The 16,029-nt window shown below is 39.6% G+C and overlaps 2 protein-coding genes across 3 annotated transcripts in view; both read left to right on the plus strand.

Annotated features, from left to right (window-relative positions):
* MPZL2 (myelin protein zero like 2) overlaps nt 1-16,029 on the plus strand; it is a 39,484-nt gene that overhangs the window by 11,395 nt on the left and 12,060 nt on the right. Inside the window, exons 6-7 of one of the 2 annotated variants that reach the window (XM_017883071.1) lie at nt 1-3,014; nt 14,878-15,044. The gene's annotated coding sequence lies outside the window, so the exon portion shown is untranslated. The remainder of the gene's footprint in view (nt 3,015-14,877; nt 15,045-16,029) is intronic. The other variant, XM_017883072.1, reaches the window with a different exon arrangement.
* The window catches only part of MPZL3 (myelin protein zero like 3), a 25,226-nt gene continuing 12,064 nt past the window's right edge, over nt 2,868-16,029 (plus strand). Inside the window, exons 1-2 of the mRNA XM_017883069.1 lie at nt 2,868-3,014; nt 14,878-15,044. Coding sequence (XP_017738558.1) covers nt 2,942-3,014; nt 14,878-15,044 — 240 coding nt within the window. The 5' untranslated portion in view covers nt 2,868-2,941. The remainder of the gene's footprint in view (nt 3,015-14,877; nt 15,045-16,029) is intronic.

The following is a 16,029-nucleotide window of genomic DNA, read 5'->3' on the forward strand; positions in this document are numbered from 1 at the left end:
GAAGCTGATGATTTCCAAGAACAAGAACCCTAGTATTTCTTGAAGTTAATGGAAACTTTTCTTTGGCTTTTCCAGTTGTGACCTGTTTTCCAACCAGTTCTACCGCATATACAAGCAACATCCCTCTGGAGACAGCACAGTGCTCTTCCATATCACCAGTCATACACAGCCTCATTATTAAGGTCTTATTTAATTTCAGAGTGTAAATGTTTTCAAGTGCTTATTAGGTTTTATAAACAAGAAGCTCCATTTTTGCCCTTAAGACACTACTTATAGTGTTATGACTTGTATACACATATATTGGTATCAAAGGGGATAAAAGCCAATTTGTCTATTATATTTCCTTTCATGTATTTCTTCTAGCAGCACTTCTGCTACTAAAGTTAATGTGTTTACTCTCTTTCCTTCCTATATTCTCAATTAAAAGGTGAGCTAAGCCTCCTCGGTGTTTTTGACTAACAGTAAATCGTAAATTCAAACTGTTAAATAATATTTTGATTTTTATGTCTCTCCTGAACTAGGAGACACATCTTGTTTTATTGAATTTCTTTCAATATTCTAGGTGATAGATTTTTGTTGTTGTTTTGTTAATTAATCCAAGATTTACAAAAGCACAACGCTAAATCACACAGTAACTACAAAAGGTTGCATAGATATGAAAAGATTGGTAGATGCCATTGCAGGATGAATCACCTGTCACTTTTCTTCTGTGCTGGGAAAAATAATCAACAATGCGGGTCTTTCATGAGCAGTGATGGACTGTTTAGCTTACTACGTTGCCCCCCATTTCAATGATCTATAATAACAGAGCAAAGCCTATATGCTCATTTGCAGACTGGAATCATTAAGCAGTTTAATAAAAATATTGTGAAACAGTGTATTGCAAGTTTGAAAATTCAGGGCTGGTGAAAAAAATCAACTCTAAATGATGATAATTTTGTACAGTTTTATATAAAACTGAGAACTAGAAGAAATTGTTAACTTTTTTTTAAAAAATTCTAATTCATTTGTTTATTTTGGGGGAGGAAGGCTTTGATATGGAGCACAGAAATACCAAAACTACTTTAAATGGAAAAAAAAAAATTTATTCTTTCTTTCCCCTATACTGATAGATAAAGCAAACTTTATAAGTGGGCTATTGAAAGAAAAGTGCCTTTTAAAAGTGTTTAGTTTCCCAGTGTCTTTTCTAAGCCTAAGATACAGAAGTATTTGTTCAAAGGACAGAAAACATCTAAAAGTTTAGGCTCAAGATCAATGTTTACAGACTGATATTTTCAGTTTTTAATTGACTGGGCTGCAGATGTTATTTCTTTTAACAAACTGGAATTTTCAAACATTATCTGTATTTAAATGTATGGACCTTGATATTTTTCCAATACTATTTTTTAAAAAATTGTTTGATTTACATATGAACCTCAATTCTGAAATTCATTACATATCTGTTTCATTCTGCCTTTTATACTGTCTAAAAAAGCAAAGTTTTAAAGTGCAATTTTAAAACTGTAAATTACATCTGAAGGCTATATATCCTTTAAACACATTTTATATTTTTTCTTCACAATTCTAACCTTTGAAAATATTATAACTGGATATTTCTTCAAACAGATGTCCTAGATGATGGTCCATAAGAATAATGAAGAAGTAGTTAAAAATGTATGGACAGTTTTTTCAGCAAAATTTGCAGCTTATATCTTGGCTAAATAGTCAAGGGGTAATATGGGCCTGTTGTTTAGTGTCTCCTTCCTAAAGAGCACTTGTGTATTGTAATTTATTTTTTATTATGCCTTAAACACTATGTAAATAAACCTTTAGTAATAAAGAATTATCAATTATATAATTTGTGTATATACATATCTAAAAGTTCTACACCGCAGGGAAAACAGATGGATATATATTTTATCTTTACTGAAAAGTTTTCTTAGTAGAGACAACCTGCAAGTCAATAATGGATACAATTAGTTTCTACTGGGTAAACAGAAGTATACAGATTTCCACAGAATTTTCACATTGCTTTGGATAGCTGGGAATTGGGCATAACAATACGACTTAGTTTGAGCGTTCTTTCAAAGAAAAGTATCAAAGATTATATTTAGTACTTTGCATTACATTTTTAATAGGGAAAACTACTGGCTTTCAAGTCTAGTAAAGGAATGAAAACTGAAAAATGGAAACTTATTCTTTCCCAAAGCGAAAGCATACTTTTATTCTCCTCCTGCTTTCATTGACACGTGGCTGTTTCCAGGGAAGAGGCTTACTGATTATTACAACAGTGTACTTACTGTACCATCTCTTTTTCAGAAGTATGTGACGCCATCTCACTTCAAGTACTGTGATAACATAACTTTCTTACTTTTCCAACCAAAGACACACAAATCCCAGTTCTCCTTTTCCTCTAATACAGACTGTAATGATTTGATCATCATTGCCACTGCCAAAAGTAATTTAATAAACCCCTAATTTTGGATGCTGTGATAGCTACCCTAAAAAGGACAACAACCAATGAGGCTTGTGGCACATATCACTACAAGCGCCTAATATATATTTATCTATGCTGTATGATCTCCCAGGTGTTTCTGAACTCTACATTTACGGGAGTGTATTCTGAGAACCTTCAACTAAATCTCGAGACGTAAAAAACGATGTCTGATATGCAAAGCATCAAAATTATTTAGTTCTGCAGAATTCCACAAAAACAAACTTGTAAATATTTAAAGCCTGTAGCCTACTTCATTTTCAAGCAATTAGCTCCCGCCTGAAAGTTAATGAATCGCTCTTCAGTGAAACCAGGTGTGGTTCTGGAAAGAAGCCAGGTTCCTATGGTAACTTCGGATCGCCATTTAAGTTGTCTCTCGGCCCCCTGCCCTGACGTCACTTCCGGCGTTACCTGTGTCGTTACTGGGAGCTGTAAACAAGGTGTGCAAGCATCTGGAGAGCTGCCGGGATGCAGCAGAGCGGAGCAGCAGGAGGCCGTGGCTACGCTCTCTTTCCTCTGCTGGGCGTCCTGTTTTTCCAGGGTGAGTGCTCCGGCTGGCTACGCTCCACTTCCGGCTTGAGGGGTTAGGGAAGATGGTCGCTTTTCCGGTTCCGGGTGGGGAGGGTCTCCGAAAAGCCCCGGCATAGCTCTGGGAGGGAAGGAGGGAGCCGGACGTTGGGACGATGTCATCACCGCACCGTTGAGGGTAGTTGGTATTTTGTCAGTCCTTGGCTGAGCCTTGGGAGCTTTTCCACCTTGCGTGACCTGTCATTGTAGTTTGGTGATGGCATACTTGATGGAACCACAAAGCGCTCTGGCTTTGGGAGCACCTGGTGTTATTTTGTGATGAGGTTGACTGCTGTGGTTTGGGCGCTGTATACCCTGATTAGAAAAATGACAGTTCTAGCATTCAGTAGTTTGTCCCAGTAGTTTTGGGTAACAAAATCATGACAGTTGGTAATTTTATTTTTGTAGGTGATTATTGTGGTCTGTAAAATGAAATATTTGTTAGTCACAGAAGAGATGTGATGTGATTCATTATAGAGAAGCATATTGATGAAAATCAACTACTTTAGCATTTTAATAACTTTTTTAATACAAGAAAGAGCATTTAATTCTGTTAAAATTTAATCTATTAAGTAGTATCAGAAGTAGGGTATTCACACTGACATTCACATCTTAAAATTTAGGTGAGTTTTGCTTTCATATAATTTTCAAATTGCATAAATGTCAGTTCAACGTAATTACCTTCATTTTAAGGTACAACTATTTCCTGGATTTTATGTATGTGTGTCTTCCTGGGAAATAAAATATTAGTATATCTAGCATTAGAGTGAATTGCTAGCTTTATAAAATTTCCTTGAGGGTAATGGGGATTTCTGAAAGAGATATTTAATATTATATAAATATAAATAATGTAAAGACTTCAGGTGTCCTAAATCTTAGCAGATAAGGCTGGAAAGTTTTTATTTTAACTGGTGACTAATATTCATGTTGCCAGCACACCCCGTGATCCCTCCCAGCTGCCTGTGTCATCATAAGTCTCCAGTTTTTTTAGCTAAATTACTTTGCCATGTGGTATTTAGGCTGGCCTACTGTCACTCCTAATACATCCAGTCCACTCTCTCTCTCTAGCTTTCACACACACACACACACACACACACACAAGAAATACTCAAATATTGTCTTATTGAGAAAAAAAATCTAGAAATGGTGTTTTCTTAAATCTAATGTCATTTTGCTTTGAAGAGCATGTGTCAAGTCCAGCAGATCATATAATTCAATGAAACATTAAAAGTTGATTTTACAATCTCTGTGTACTTGTGGAATAGATATTTTGCCTTTTAAAAAATAACTGGTGGTAGGGTGTATGGCTCTTGCCTGTAATCCCAGCACTTTGGGAGACTGAGGCAGCTGGATCACCTGATGTCAGGAGTTCAAGACCAGCCTGACCAACATGGTGAAACTCCGTCTCTACTAAAAAATAAAAAAAAAAATTAGCTAGGCGTGGTGGCGGGCGCCTGTAATCCCAGCTACTCGGGAGGCCGAGACAGGAGAATCGCTTGAACCCAGGAGGCAGAGGTTGCAGTGAGCTGAGATCTCACCATTGCACTCTAGCCTGGGCGACAAGAGTGAAACTCCGTCTCAAAAAACAAAAACAAAAAAGAAACAACTGGTTTATCATATTATTCACATGCCATACAATTTACTCTCTTAAGGGGCATAATTGAATGGTTTTTAGTATATTCACAGTTATGCAATCATTACTATGATCAATTTTAGAACATTTTCATCACCCCAAAGAGAAACCTGATACCCTTTAACAATCACATCTCATTCCCCATTTCTCTCTGCCCCTGGCAACCACCAGTCTATTTTTTTGTGTCTATTGATTTGCCTATTCTGGACATTTCATATAAATAGAATAATGTCTGTAATCCTAGCACTTTGGGAGGCCAAGGTGTGTGGATCATTTGAGGTCAGAAGTTTGAGACCAGCCTGGCCAACATGGTAAAACCCCGTCTCTACCAAAAAAAAAATAAATTAGCTGAGTGTGGTGGCATGCCCCTGTTATCCCAGTTCTTGGGAGGCTGAAGCAGAAGAATCACTTGAACGTGGGAGGTGGGAGTTGCAGTGATCTGGGATTGCACCACTGCACTCCAGCGTGAGTGATGGAGTGAGACCCTGCCTTAAAAAAATAAATAAAGTAAATGGAATTACACAATGTGTGCTTTTGGTGACTGGCTTTTTTCACTTTGCATGTTTTCAAGGTTCACCCATTTGTTTGGTCTTTTACATCTTATGTGGTTGGCCGGGCTCGGTGGCTCAAGCCTGTAATCCCGGCACTTTGGGAGGCCGAGACGGGTGGATCACGAGGTCAGGAGATCGAGACCATCCTGGCTAACACGGTGAAACCCCGTCTCTACGAAAATACAAAAAACTAGCCGGGCGAGGTGGTGGGCGCCTGTAGTCCCAGCTACTCAGGAGGCTGAGGCAGGAGAATGGTGTAAACCTGGGAGGCGGAGCTTGCAGTGAGCTGAGATCCAGCCACTGCACTCCAGCCTGGGAGACAGAGCCAGACTCCGTCTCAAAAAAAAAATAAATAAATAAATCTTATGTGGTAGAGTTGGTGACTGGCTTTTTTCATTTTGCATGTTTTCAAGGTTCATCCATGTGTTTGGTCTTTTAAATCTTATGTGGTAGAGTTTGGTTTCATGTCAGTGTTTATTTGCCTTTTGTTTTCAAAAATAAGGCCACTTAAATTATTAGATTATTTGAATTCTCCTTAAGTTATAAGTCTGGTCCTGCTATATCAGTTATCTAAGTATTTAGAAATGGTAGACCAGGGGACCTAGGGTTCTTAAACTTTTCTCTTTTTTACTTAAGTGTACAATATGAATAAAATATCAGTAGATTTATATTTTAGAAAATGGGGCATACAAGATTGGGGGCTTTATTGACACATTTAATTCTTTCATGTGTAAAATTACTTATGTTAAAATATGATTTTCTTATTTTCCCCAGACTAAACAGTTTTGTTAATTATTATGAATATTTCTATAGTTGGCTGTTTTTACCTGGCAAGAATGCTTTTCTGCTCAGATGAAGAGATAAGGGCATTAGGCCTGGGATGGACATTTCTGAGTGAATTAATGTGGGATTAGTATTTTTTTTTTTTATGAGTGGAAGAGACAAACTATCTTACATCCATTGGTTTTAAATCATTTTTTAATTTCAGTATAATATATGTAGAAAAAAGTACACGTCGTAAGTGTATACAGCTCAATGAATTTTCAGAAACTGAACACACATGGGTAACTAGCACCCAAATCAGGATATATAGAATGTTTCTTGCATTCCAAAAGCCTTCTTTTGTACTTCTTTCCTGTCATTATCCTTTCTCCCCAAAAAGGAGTCAACACCCTGATGTCTAACAGTATAGAATAGTTTAGTTCATCCATGGATGCAGTGAGCTGAGATCACCCCACTGCACTCCAGCCTGGGTGACAGAGTGAGACTCTGTCTCAAAAAACAAACAAACAAAAAACTGAAAATATCAGTCTGTAAAGATTGATCTTGAGCCTAAACTTTTAGATGTTTTCTGTCCTTTGAACAAATGCTTCTGTATCTTAAACTTGGAAAGACACTGGGAAAGTAAACACTCTTAAAAGGCACTTTTCTTTCAACAGTCCACTTATAAAGTTTGCTTTATCTACCAGTACGGGGGAAAAAAAGAATAAAGTTGGTTTTATTCCATTTAAAGTAGTTTTGATATTTCTTTGCTCCATACCAAAGTCTTCCTTTCCCAAAATAAACAAGTGAATTAGAACCAAAAAAAATCAAGAAAAGAAAAAAGGTAATAATTTCTTCTAGTTCTCGGAGTTTTATGTAGGACTGTACAAAATTATCATCATTTGGAGTTGATTTTTTTCACCAGCCCTGAATTTTAGTTCATCCATGGATAAACTATTACTTTTCTTATTTTTCTTTAACTATACAATTAAGACCCCACATATCCAGTATTTAGATTTCAACAAAGTGACTTTAAATGTTGATAACTTTGTGGCAAAATCATGCTCATAAATATGGAGTTCAGATATATTAACAAGGAAAAAATTGGTAGGTAGGTGGGTTTATTGATGGTGTACTTACTATAATTTGCAAACAAAATTTGGTTTAGTAACCAAAATTTACTATAGTAACCAGAATGTGTAATTTTAATGCTTATTTTGTAATAATTTTTGTTTTATAAAAAGGAAAGTACGCTGGGCGCGGTGGCTCATGCCTGTAATCCCAGCACTTTGGCAGGCCGAGGCGGGCGGATCACGAGGTCAGGAGTTCGAGACCATCCTGGCCAATATGGTGAAACCCTGTCTCTACTAAAAATACAGAAGAATCATTTGAACCCGGGAGGTGGAGGATGCAGTGAGCCAGGATTGCGCCACTGCACTCCAGCCTGGGGGACAGAGTGACTCTGTCTCAAAAAAAAAAAAAGAAAAGAAAACCGTTGTTGGTTTGGTCTAGTTGAATAAATATTACTAGACATCCATAGTACGCTAGGCTCTGTTTTGATGGGCTCAGGATCTACTGGAGAAGACATAAGTCAATAGATGATTTTGGAGTCTGATACTAAGAAATAAATGCATTAGAAACCATGAGGATGGAGAAGAGATGCTTTGATCTGGCATGAGAATAAAGGAAAGGTTTCCTGGAGGTGAAGTTAAATCTTGAAAGAGGAATAAGTTTGTTAGAGATAGGGAGTGAAGAAAATTTTAGACGTAGAGAGGAGCATAAACAAGGCATGGAGGACTGGTCATGGTGGCTCATGACTGTAATCTTGGCACTTTGCGAGGCCAAGATGGAAGGATCACTTGAGCCCAGGAATTCAAGATCAGCCTGGGCAACATAGCGAGACCCCATCTCAAAAAAACAAAAAATAAACAACGCGGACATGGGGTGGAGGGCATTAAATAACTTTCAAAGCAGGTTTTCTGAAACTCACTTTGATTGGATTAACTTAGATCACATATTGACCCAAAACCTATCTTTGTGATTGGGACGATATGATTGGGGTATATTAATACTTAATTGGCTCTTAAGAGCCAATTAAATATTAATACATGTCTTCCTATGTCAGCATTAGGGACTTAACATGTGTAGCTTGAAATTGACCATGATAGGAGTGTTTGCACCACAGAAATTGTCCAACCCTATGTATCTGGCGCTTTTTATTTTTTATAAAAATGTTTTGCTGTTTACCAGTACACCACTAGATGTAATGATTGGTTTAAGTAAATCCGAGTCAGCCTCAGCTGGCAGTAAAGTCAGTTACTGTTTACTTTTAGTTTTCTCCCCTCCCACCAGACTCATTCTCTGCTCTACTCTACTCTTTGGAAAGCTGACTGTATAGAGTACATCATTCAGGCTCTCTTCCTCTGGTTTCCAGTTAGATTTGGCCAGTGGGAGGTTTTGGCAGGAGATTGGAGGGCAGGAGAGAGAAGATCAGGATATTTATTTCCTGCTCCCTCCCTCTCTTGGTGCCATGATCCACAGTGCCTGTATCCCTCTAACAACAGCCACCGTCAGGTAGCCCACAGCTCCCACTCTTATCAGGATCTAGTAACACCATTTCCTCCCTTTGCCCTTCAGACCTGGGGATGGTAAAGGCTTTGTGCTGTTGTCAGCTTCCTTAACCTTGGGAAAAGTCCCTTCGAAAAGTGACCTAGGCTGAGCATGGTGGCTCATGCCTGTAATCCCAACACTTTGGGAGGTTGAGGTGGGAGGATTGCCTGAGCTCGGGAGTTTGAGTCCAGCCCAGGCAACCATGGCGAAACCCCGTCTCTACCAAAAATACAAAAAATTAGCCAGGTGTGGTGGCACACCTGTGGTCTCAGCTATTTGGGAGGCTGAAGTGGGGGATCACTTGAACCTGGGAGGCAGAGGTTGCAATGAACTGAGATCTCGCCACTGCACTGTAGCCTGGGCAATAGAGTGAGACCCTGTCTTGAAAAAAAAGAAAAGAAAAAAGAAAAGTGGCCCATACACTTTTCACAACCTCAACTGATTGTGCCTTCCGTTTCCTGCCTGGATCCTGACGGATAGTGTCATCTTCCTCCTAGCTCATAGGCTATGATAGGCTATGTGGGAAAAGGTAGGTATCAAAAAAAAAAAAAAAAAAGGGATATTATTAGGAGATCAGGGGAAATGGATGTTGAGCTGGCAACAAACAAATGTTTACTACATTCGATTTGAGGTCGTGTGGTGGTGATATTCAAGAGAGTATATCCGGTAACACTTGAACACTCAGAGGCAGGTCATGGCTAGTAATATAGATTGGGAAATCATTATCCTATTAGTGGTTGTTAAATCTACAAGTGAATAGGATTGTCCAAGGAGAATATGTTGAATGACTATATATTCAGGCTAGATCTCTAAGGAACACCAGTGTTTAAAGGATGGATAAGAAAATAACAGCCTTAGATATTTGATACATACTGTCAGAGATGTGGGGAGACAGAGAGAGAGTGAGTGAGTACCTGTGTGTGTTTATGTGTAACACAATCAGTGGTGGAGTTGGTTGGAGGGAAACTAAAGAGATTCTGATTTTAAATTGTAATCCATGTCTCTTTGTTCTAAACCAAGGGTTGACAAACATTTTCTGTAAAGGGCCAGAGAGTATTTTAGACTTTGTGGGCTACATGGTCTCTGGTGGCAACTATTCAATTCTGCAAAAAATGCAGCCACAGATAAATACATCAACAAATGAACATGGCTGTGTTCTAATAAAAGTTTATTTTAAAAGACATTGTAAATTTTTTTTTAGCTGTTTACCAAAAGACCATTGGATGCCATAATTGATTTAGGCCAATCTGGTCACACCCAGAGCTGGCAGTCAGGTCAGTTGCTGGTTATTTTTAGTTTGTTCCCTTTCTACTAGATCCATTTGCTTCCATTTAGCTCGTGGGCCATAATTTGCTGACCTTTGCCCTAAACCAACCACTCCCTTGACATTATCCCTTGGGTATCTCAGCGGCACCTTAAATGCATCCAGAATCAAACTCCTGTTCCCCTGCCAAGCCTAGTACTTTTCTAGTCTTCCCTTCTCAGTGAATGGCATCAGGAAGTCAGAAACCTGGGAGTCATCCTTCATATCTCCCTTTCCCTAATATTCCACAGCCATACTTAGTTCAAACTTCCCTTCTTTCTTACTTGACTACCATAGTAACCTCCTCAGTAATTTCCCCATATTCACTCATTCACAATTTTTTTTTTCTTTAAGAGACGAAGTCTCGCTCTATCACCCAGGCTGGAGTGCAGTGGTGTGATCTCGGCTCAGTGCAACCTCCACCTCCCACCGCCACGCCTGGCTAATTTTTGCATTTTTAGTAGAGACGGGGTTTCACCATGTTGGCCGTGCTGGTCTCGAACTCTTGACCTCAGGTGATCCACCCGCCTGGGCCTCCCAACGTGCTCAATTTCCCCATATTCACTCTTGATTCCTTGTAAGTAAGTGTCTTCTCTAAAGTGATCTTTTAAGAATGCAAATTTCATCAGGTCTCTTCTTGTTCAGTCCCACAGTTAAGTACTTTCCATGGCTTCCTATTACTCTAAGGATAAGGACCCAAATCCCTAAGGTCCTGCCCGGTCTGGTTTCTGTTTATTTCCCAACCACATCTCATTCTCTTTTCTCTTCCTTTCGTATTTTTTGTGTTGCAGTCACACTCCTTTTCAGCCCCTTGACTGACTAAGCTCCTTCCTGGTGAAGGACCTTTGCATGTGCTGTGTCCTCTGCCTGGAATGCCCTCCCTCTCCTCACCTTGTTACCTCTTCCTTCAGATCTTAGCTCAAGAGTAACTTTCAGGGAAGCTTTCATTAACCACTCTCCTCTCCCCCAACGTAACAGGGGCCGTACCTGTAGCCACTTTCTTTTCCCTTCCTTTATAGTAGTTATCCAAGTTTGTAATTATGCATTTGTCTTCATGATTAGTTAATGAATGTATCAAACTTCTACTGTGTTTCAAGTATACAAGGGAGTGTATTTATTTTGCTTGCATTTAATTCCAAACCCAGAGGGTGGCACAAAACAAATGCTCAATAAATGTATGTTTGAAGAATGAGTGAATGAATGAGATAATTGACATGCAAGCTTTGGGATAGAGAAGTTCATTAGTCACTGGTAAAGGATCCAGTAAAATAAGGATAGAAAAGTGTCTACTGTAGTTTTTATCCCTTGGATTTTACAATTTAAAGATATATGATGCCTTTTACCACAAGTGGTAGTGGAGTTCAGTTGTACCATAAAGTCCATAAGTGAATGGGAAGGAGGAAATGGAGACCTCAAGTATAGGCCACTCTTTCACAAACTTGGCTTAGAAGTGAGAGAAAGGGCAGTAGTTGGTAACTAGAGTAATATTACAGTGTTAAGGAAAGATTTTTTAAAATTGCTATTTGTTTTTAAGGATGGGAGAAACCTGTGTATTTAGAGGCTGAAGGGGAGGGGTTGAAGGCAGTAGAAAGAGTTTTTTTTTTTTTTTTTGAGACAGAGTCTTGCTCAGTCACCCAGGCTGGAGTGCAGTGGTGTGATCTCATCTCACTGCAATCTCTGCCTCCCAGTTTCAAGCGATTCTCCTGCCTCAGCTTCCTGAGTAGCTGGGACTACAAGCGTGTGCCACCATGCCCGGCTAATTTCTTTTGTATTTTTAGTAGAGACAGGGTTTCGCTGTGTTGCCCAGGCTGCTCTTGAACTCCTGGCCTCATATGATCCGCCTGCCTCGGCCTCCCAAAGTGCTGGGATTATAGGTGTGAACCACGATGCCTGGCCTAAAGAGGGTTTTTCTGCTAAAGCAGGGAATAGAGGGGATGAATCCAGGCAGAGCAGAGGATCTGGCCTTGCGTAGGAAAAGGGACACCACATCCTTTCAGTTGGAAGTAAGGATGGGAGCAGATGCAGGAATGTGTGTGCCTGGGTCGTTTATAAGGCCTCAAGTTTCATGACGATGTAAGAGGTAACATTTTCTTCTGAGAATGAGGGGTTTGGAGGTTGCATGGAGGACTGAGGAAGAATGACAAGGGCTTGAGGAATCATGGAATGGGAAGCTAACCAAGGCCAGTTAAAGGTTTGCCAGGCCTCGTCGAGGACTCAGCTGTGGGTGACATTAACACATTTCTTATGGTAATTGTCCAGTTGTGTGATTTTTCTTGTTCAGGGTATACTAGCCCAGTCTAGTTGTGGTCATCTAGAGCTGAGCTTTTCCTGAAAGGGTGCAATGGAAAGATAGGAGTGTAGGGGAGTTAAGAGTATTGAATGTACTATAAAAAAGGTGATAGGAATAAAGTGGGTGATTTATAAGCATGCTTTGTTCCTATACTAGAATTTCTGGTGACCTGTCCGCCTGTTTCTCTCAGTGTCTCTCTGCCTGCTCTCCTCGCTCTGAATTTTTGCCCTGAAGGTGCTAACATTTGATAGAGGAATAGCCTTTGTAACTAGGTGCAATCGATGGCATCTGTGCCTGTGCAGGATTATGTACCTAGTGTTAGGAGGAGAAAGGGCGATGAACCGCATCAGGGAATTTGGGAAGGCACCACAAAGGGCGCCGATATTTGAGCTGGAATTTGAAGGTGTGTGAATGTTGGGGATGTGGTGTGGTGGGGAACAACCCAGGCAGGATTGTTAGAGGTGGGGAGAGCCTTTCAGACAGAGAGCTGTTCAAAGAGAGGCTCAGTGACTTGAAAGGACACAGTACATGTGGGAAATGGCAGGACATTCAAGTAATAATGAAGGGATTGGGAAAGTAGATGGGATGCAGTGACAGAAGTGTGGGGCTAGATTGCCACTGTTTGATTTTATTTTGTAGCCCAATAGGAAATTATTGAACGTTTTGAATATGTGTGGTGTTCATTTTAATAATAATAGCTAACATTTATTAAAGTTTTTATTCCAGATGCTGTGCCAAGCATTTCATGTTGTGAAATGAACAACATGATCAAAATAAAAAGTTATCTTTTTGATTATGGTCGCTCTTCAGAGTGATCCAGTGAAGTAGATCTTGTTATTATTCCCATTTACCAAGTGAAGACATTGAAGCTTGAACTGGTTAGGTAACCGAGATCAAGGTCCCATAACCAGAAAGTAGCTGAGCTAGAACTCAAGTACAGGTCTGGCTAATTCTAAATCTCTATTTTAAATCTCTATACTATACTTATGTTTTAGGATAAAGGAATAGACATGGGGAGAGTATACATTGTCCATTCCTTTCCACCTCCCAGTTTTTAGAGTTACATCTTGAGTGATGAATAAGGATTTTCTTACAGTGATGGGTCAGGATTGCAGGCCTAAGAGAGTGGGGACTGAGGGATAAAAGCTTTCCAGCAGAGGGACAGCGTTTGCAAAGGCACAGAAGGCAGGACAGGTTTAGCATGGCAAAGTCAGAAAGGGTGCCATAGGCATACCAGAAGTAATCTTCGTCTTTGGGATGGGTCATATTCTTACGAGTTCTTATTAGTGGGTTCAGTTTTGGTCTCCTCCTTTCAAAAGGAATGTCAACAGACTGGATTGTCTAGAGAGGAGCAAGAAAAATGACTCAAAGCTGGCAGAAGTAAAGGCAGTGGAACTGATGACTCATAACTGTGACAGGAAAGGTTGAGAGTGTGTGGGCAGGACTGAAGAGGTGGCAATAATGACAGTGACACTGTCTAACACGCACTGAGCACTTACTCTGGTTTGAGTAGGCTTCTTAGTGTGTTATGTGTTTTAACTCTTTTAATCCTCCCAGTGGCCTTCTGAGGTAAGTACTATCATCACCATTCCCATGAGGGTGAGGAGACTGAAGGAATACGGTAACTTGCTAAGGTTGCAGACCCAGCAGGTAACAGTGCCGGGATTTGAACCCAGACCCTCTGGCGTAGGAGCCGTGACCTGCGTGCTCAATCACTACACCGTTCTGTCTGTACTGGAAGCACTGCTGATTTTCAGGACAGCGTGTGGGTTTGCACTCTTCTGAAATCTTGCTGCTCTGTTTTTCTTGGCCTCCAGAAGATTCATGGCTTCTCGAGGTAGATAAGGAAGCAGGAAGAACAAAGTACTGGCAATGTAATTTCCTAAAATATGGCTCTGTAGGGAAAGATAAGTTTTTGTTCTCTGAAAGCAGAAGGAACTGGTTAGAGTAAAGTGCCAGCCCTTTTCAGGGAGATAAAGTGTCAGATTTGGGTACATGAGTGGTTTTGGAAAAAATAAGTCTCTAGTGGGTTTTAAAATGATACTTTATTTTTACTTGCTAGAATGCATTCACCTCTTCTGTTTTCTTCCCCATGATTTACTTTTAATGGATGTGTGATTCCTCAGCCAGCTTTAAGAAAAAGGGAAAAACTAGATAGTACCTTGAGGGCAGTTTCAGAAAATTATTCGAAATAAATGTTCCCATTCTTACTTCCAATTCTCATTTTGCTGTTGATGAGGCAATGGTAGCTTCATGATGCAACCATGCTATACTTGGAGTAAGTCCCTTAGACCACAAAAACTGCCGTATTCCCAGTGTGTGTGTGTGTGTGTCTGCGGGGGATGGAAGGGGATGGGTGATGTTGCCTTTTAGCCAGCCATGGGCAGACCCATTGTTTGTAGTTAACTGAACCACAAGCCTGTATCTGGGAAAATGCTGGTGTGACCAGATTTTAAATTTTTACACAAGCCTTCAGTTATGATTTAAGATTAGAAAATGATTGAAAAATACTATCTTTGATTAATGCAACTATCAATTCCTTATCCCTTGTGGGCTTGCCTGAGAAGATATTTATTCATATTTATTGCCCTGGCTTTTTGATGAGGGCTCTAAAAATAATTATTCACTCACATCTGTATATTCCACCCACATGAATGCATTTTAAGTGTTTGGGTTTGCTTTGATTAGGTGTTTCTATCGTCCTTTCCTTGGAGATTCACGCAGATGCCCATGTCCGAGGTTATGTTGGAGAAAAGATCAAGTTGAAATGCACTTTCAAGTCAACTTCAGATGTCACTGACAAGCTTACCATAGACTGGACATATCGCCCTCCCAGCAGCAGCCGCACAGTATCAGTAAGTGTGTACTTTTTTGGAACGTTCCTTTGGTCAACGGTTTTGGAATTGTTTTACTGCAAATCACAGGCATGCCTGAGGCCATCTCATCTCAGAGTAGAAGATGGACTTCTGCTTTAATAGAGATAGATGAACTTTTATCCTATATGACATTCATTTGGTCACATAGGGCCCCATGTAAGAATTCTGTAAATAAGCTGCAGGAAAAAAACTGTCAGAAACTCAGAGGAAATGTGGTTTAATTTTTTTCCTCTTTGTTGTTTCTTTTTGCATTATTTCATAGCTTCATTTTCAGATTTAATGTACTAAGAAGGGTACCTTCAGGACAATTGAATAGAAAAATTCTATAGGTCCAGTCACAGACGTCCTTTCTCTTAAGGCTGCTCATTTTCTGTCATATTAAGTTGTCTCAGTGGGTGTATCTCTTTGCATATTTGTGCTTTGTGGATTTATCTTGACACTTTTTTTTCCAGTGTATAAACATCTGCATTGATTTATATGGCTGCCTTTGAAGGAAATGGTGGCACCTCGTGTTGGTGACAGATGTTGGTGACAGATGGTCTTGCAATATTGGAAGCAATAAACCTTCGTCACACATATAAAACACATTTATGGTCCAAGTTGCACTGTAGGTGTCTAATTGAAGATTAAAATGCTATAAAATTTTTTTCTCTTTAAGCTTCCAGCAGTATCCTTAGCTCAGGATAGGTGTTATTCAAGAATGTAAATGTCATAGCTGTATGGAAGATTGTATTTTTTTAAGTATTGTTAATTTATTTATCCTGTTTCCTTCACTGGAAAAATGTCCTCTTTGACTTTGTGTAAATAAGCTTTGCATTCTGTGTTAGGAGCCATTGTAGAATGCCACATAGCTTGAGGCTAGGTAGGTGACTCCAGTGAAAGAAGCTAGGCTGTATTCATGCTCCCCTCCCACTTTTTTTTCAGACTTGAAATAGTTCACTTGATTCCGAGTGATCAGGAAACT

Source organism: Rhinopithecus bieti, unplaced genomic scaffold (genome assembly GCF_001698545.2).
Source record: "Rhinopithecus bieti isolate Rb0 unplaced genomic scaffold, ASM169854v2 scaffold_11964, whole genome shotgun sequence".
Taxonomy (NCBI): domain Eukaryota; kingdom Metazoa; phylum Chordata; class Mammalia; order Primates; family Cercopithecidae; genus Rhinopithecus; species Rhinopithecus bieti.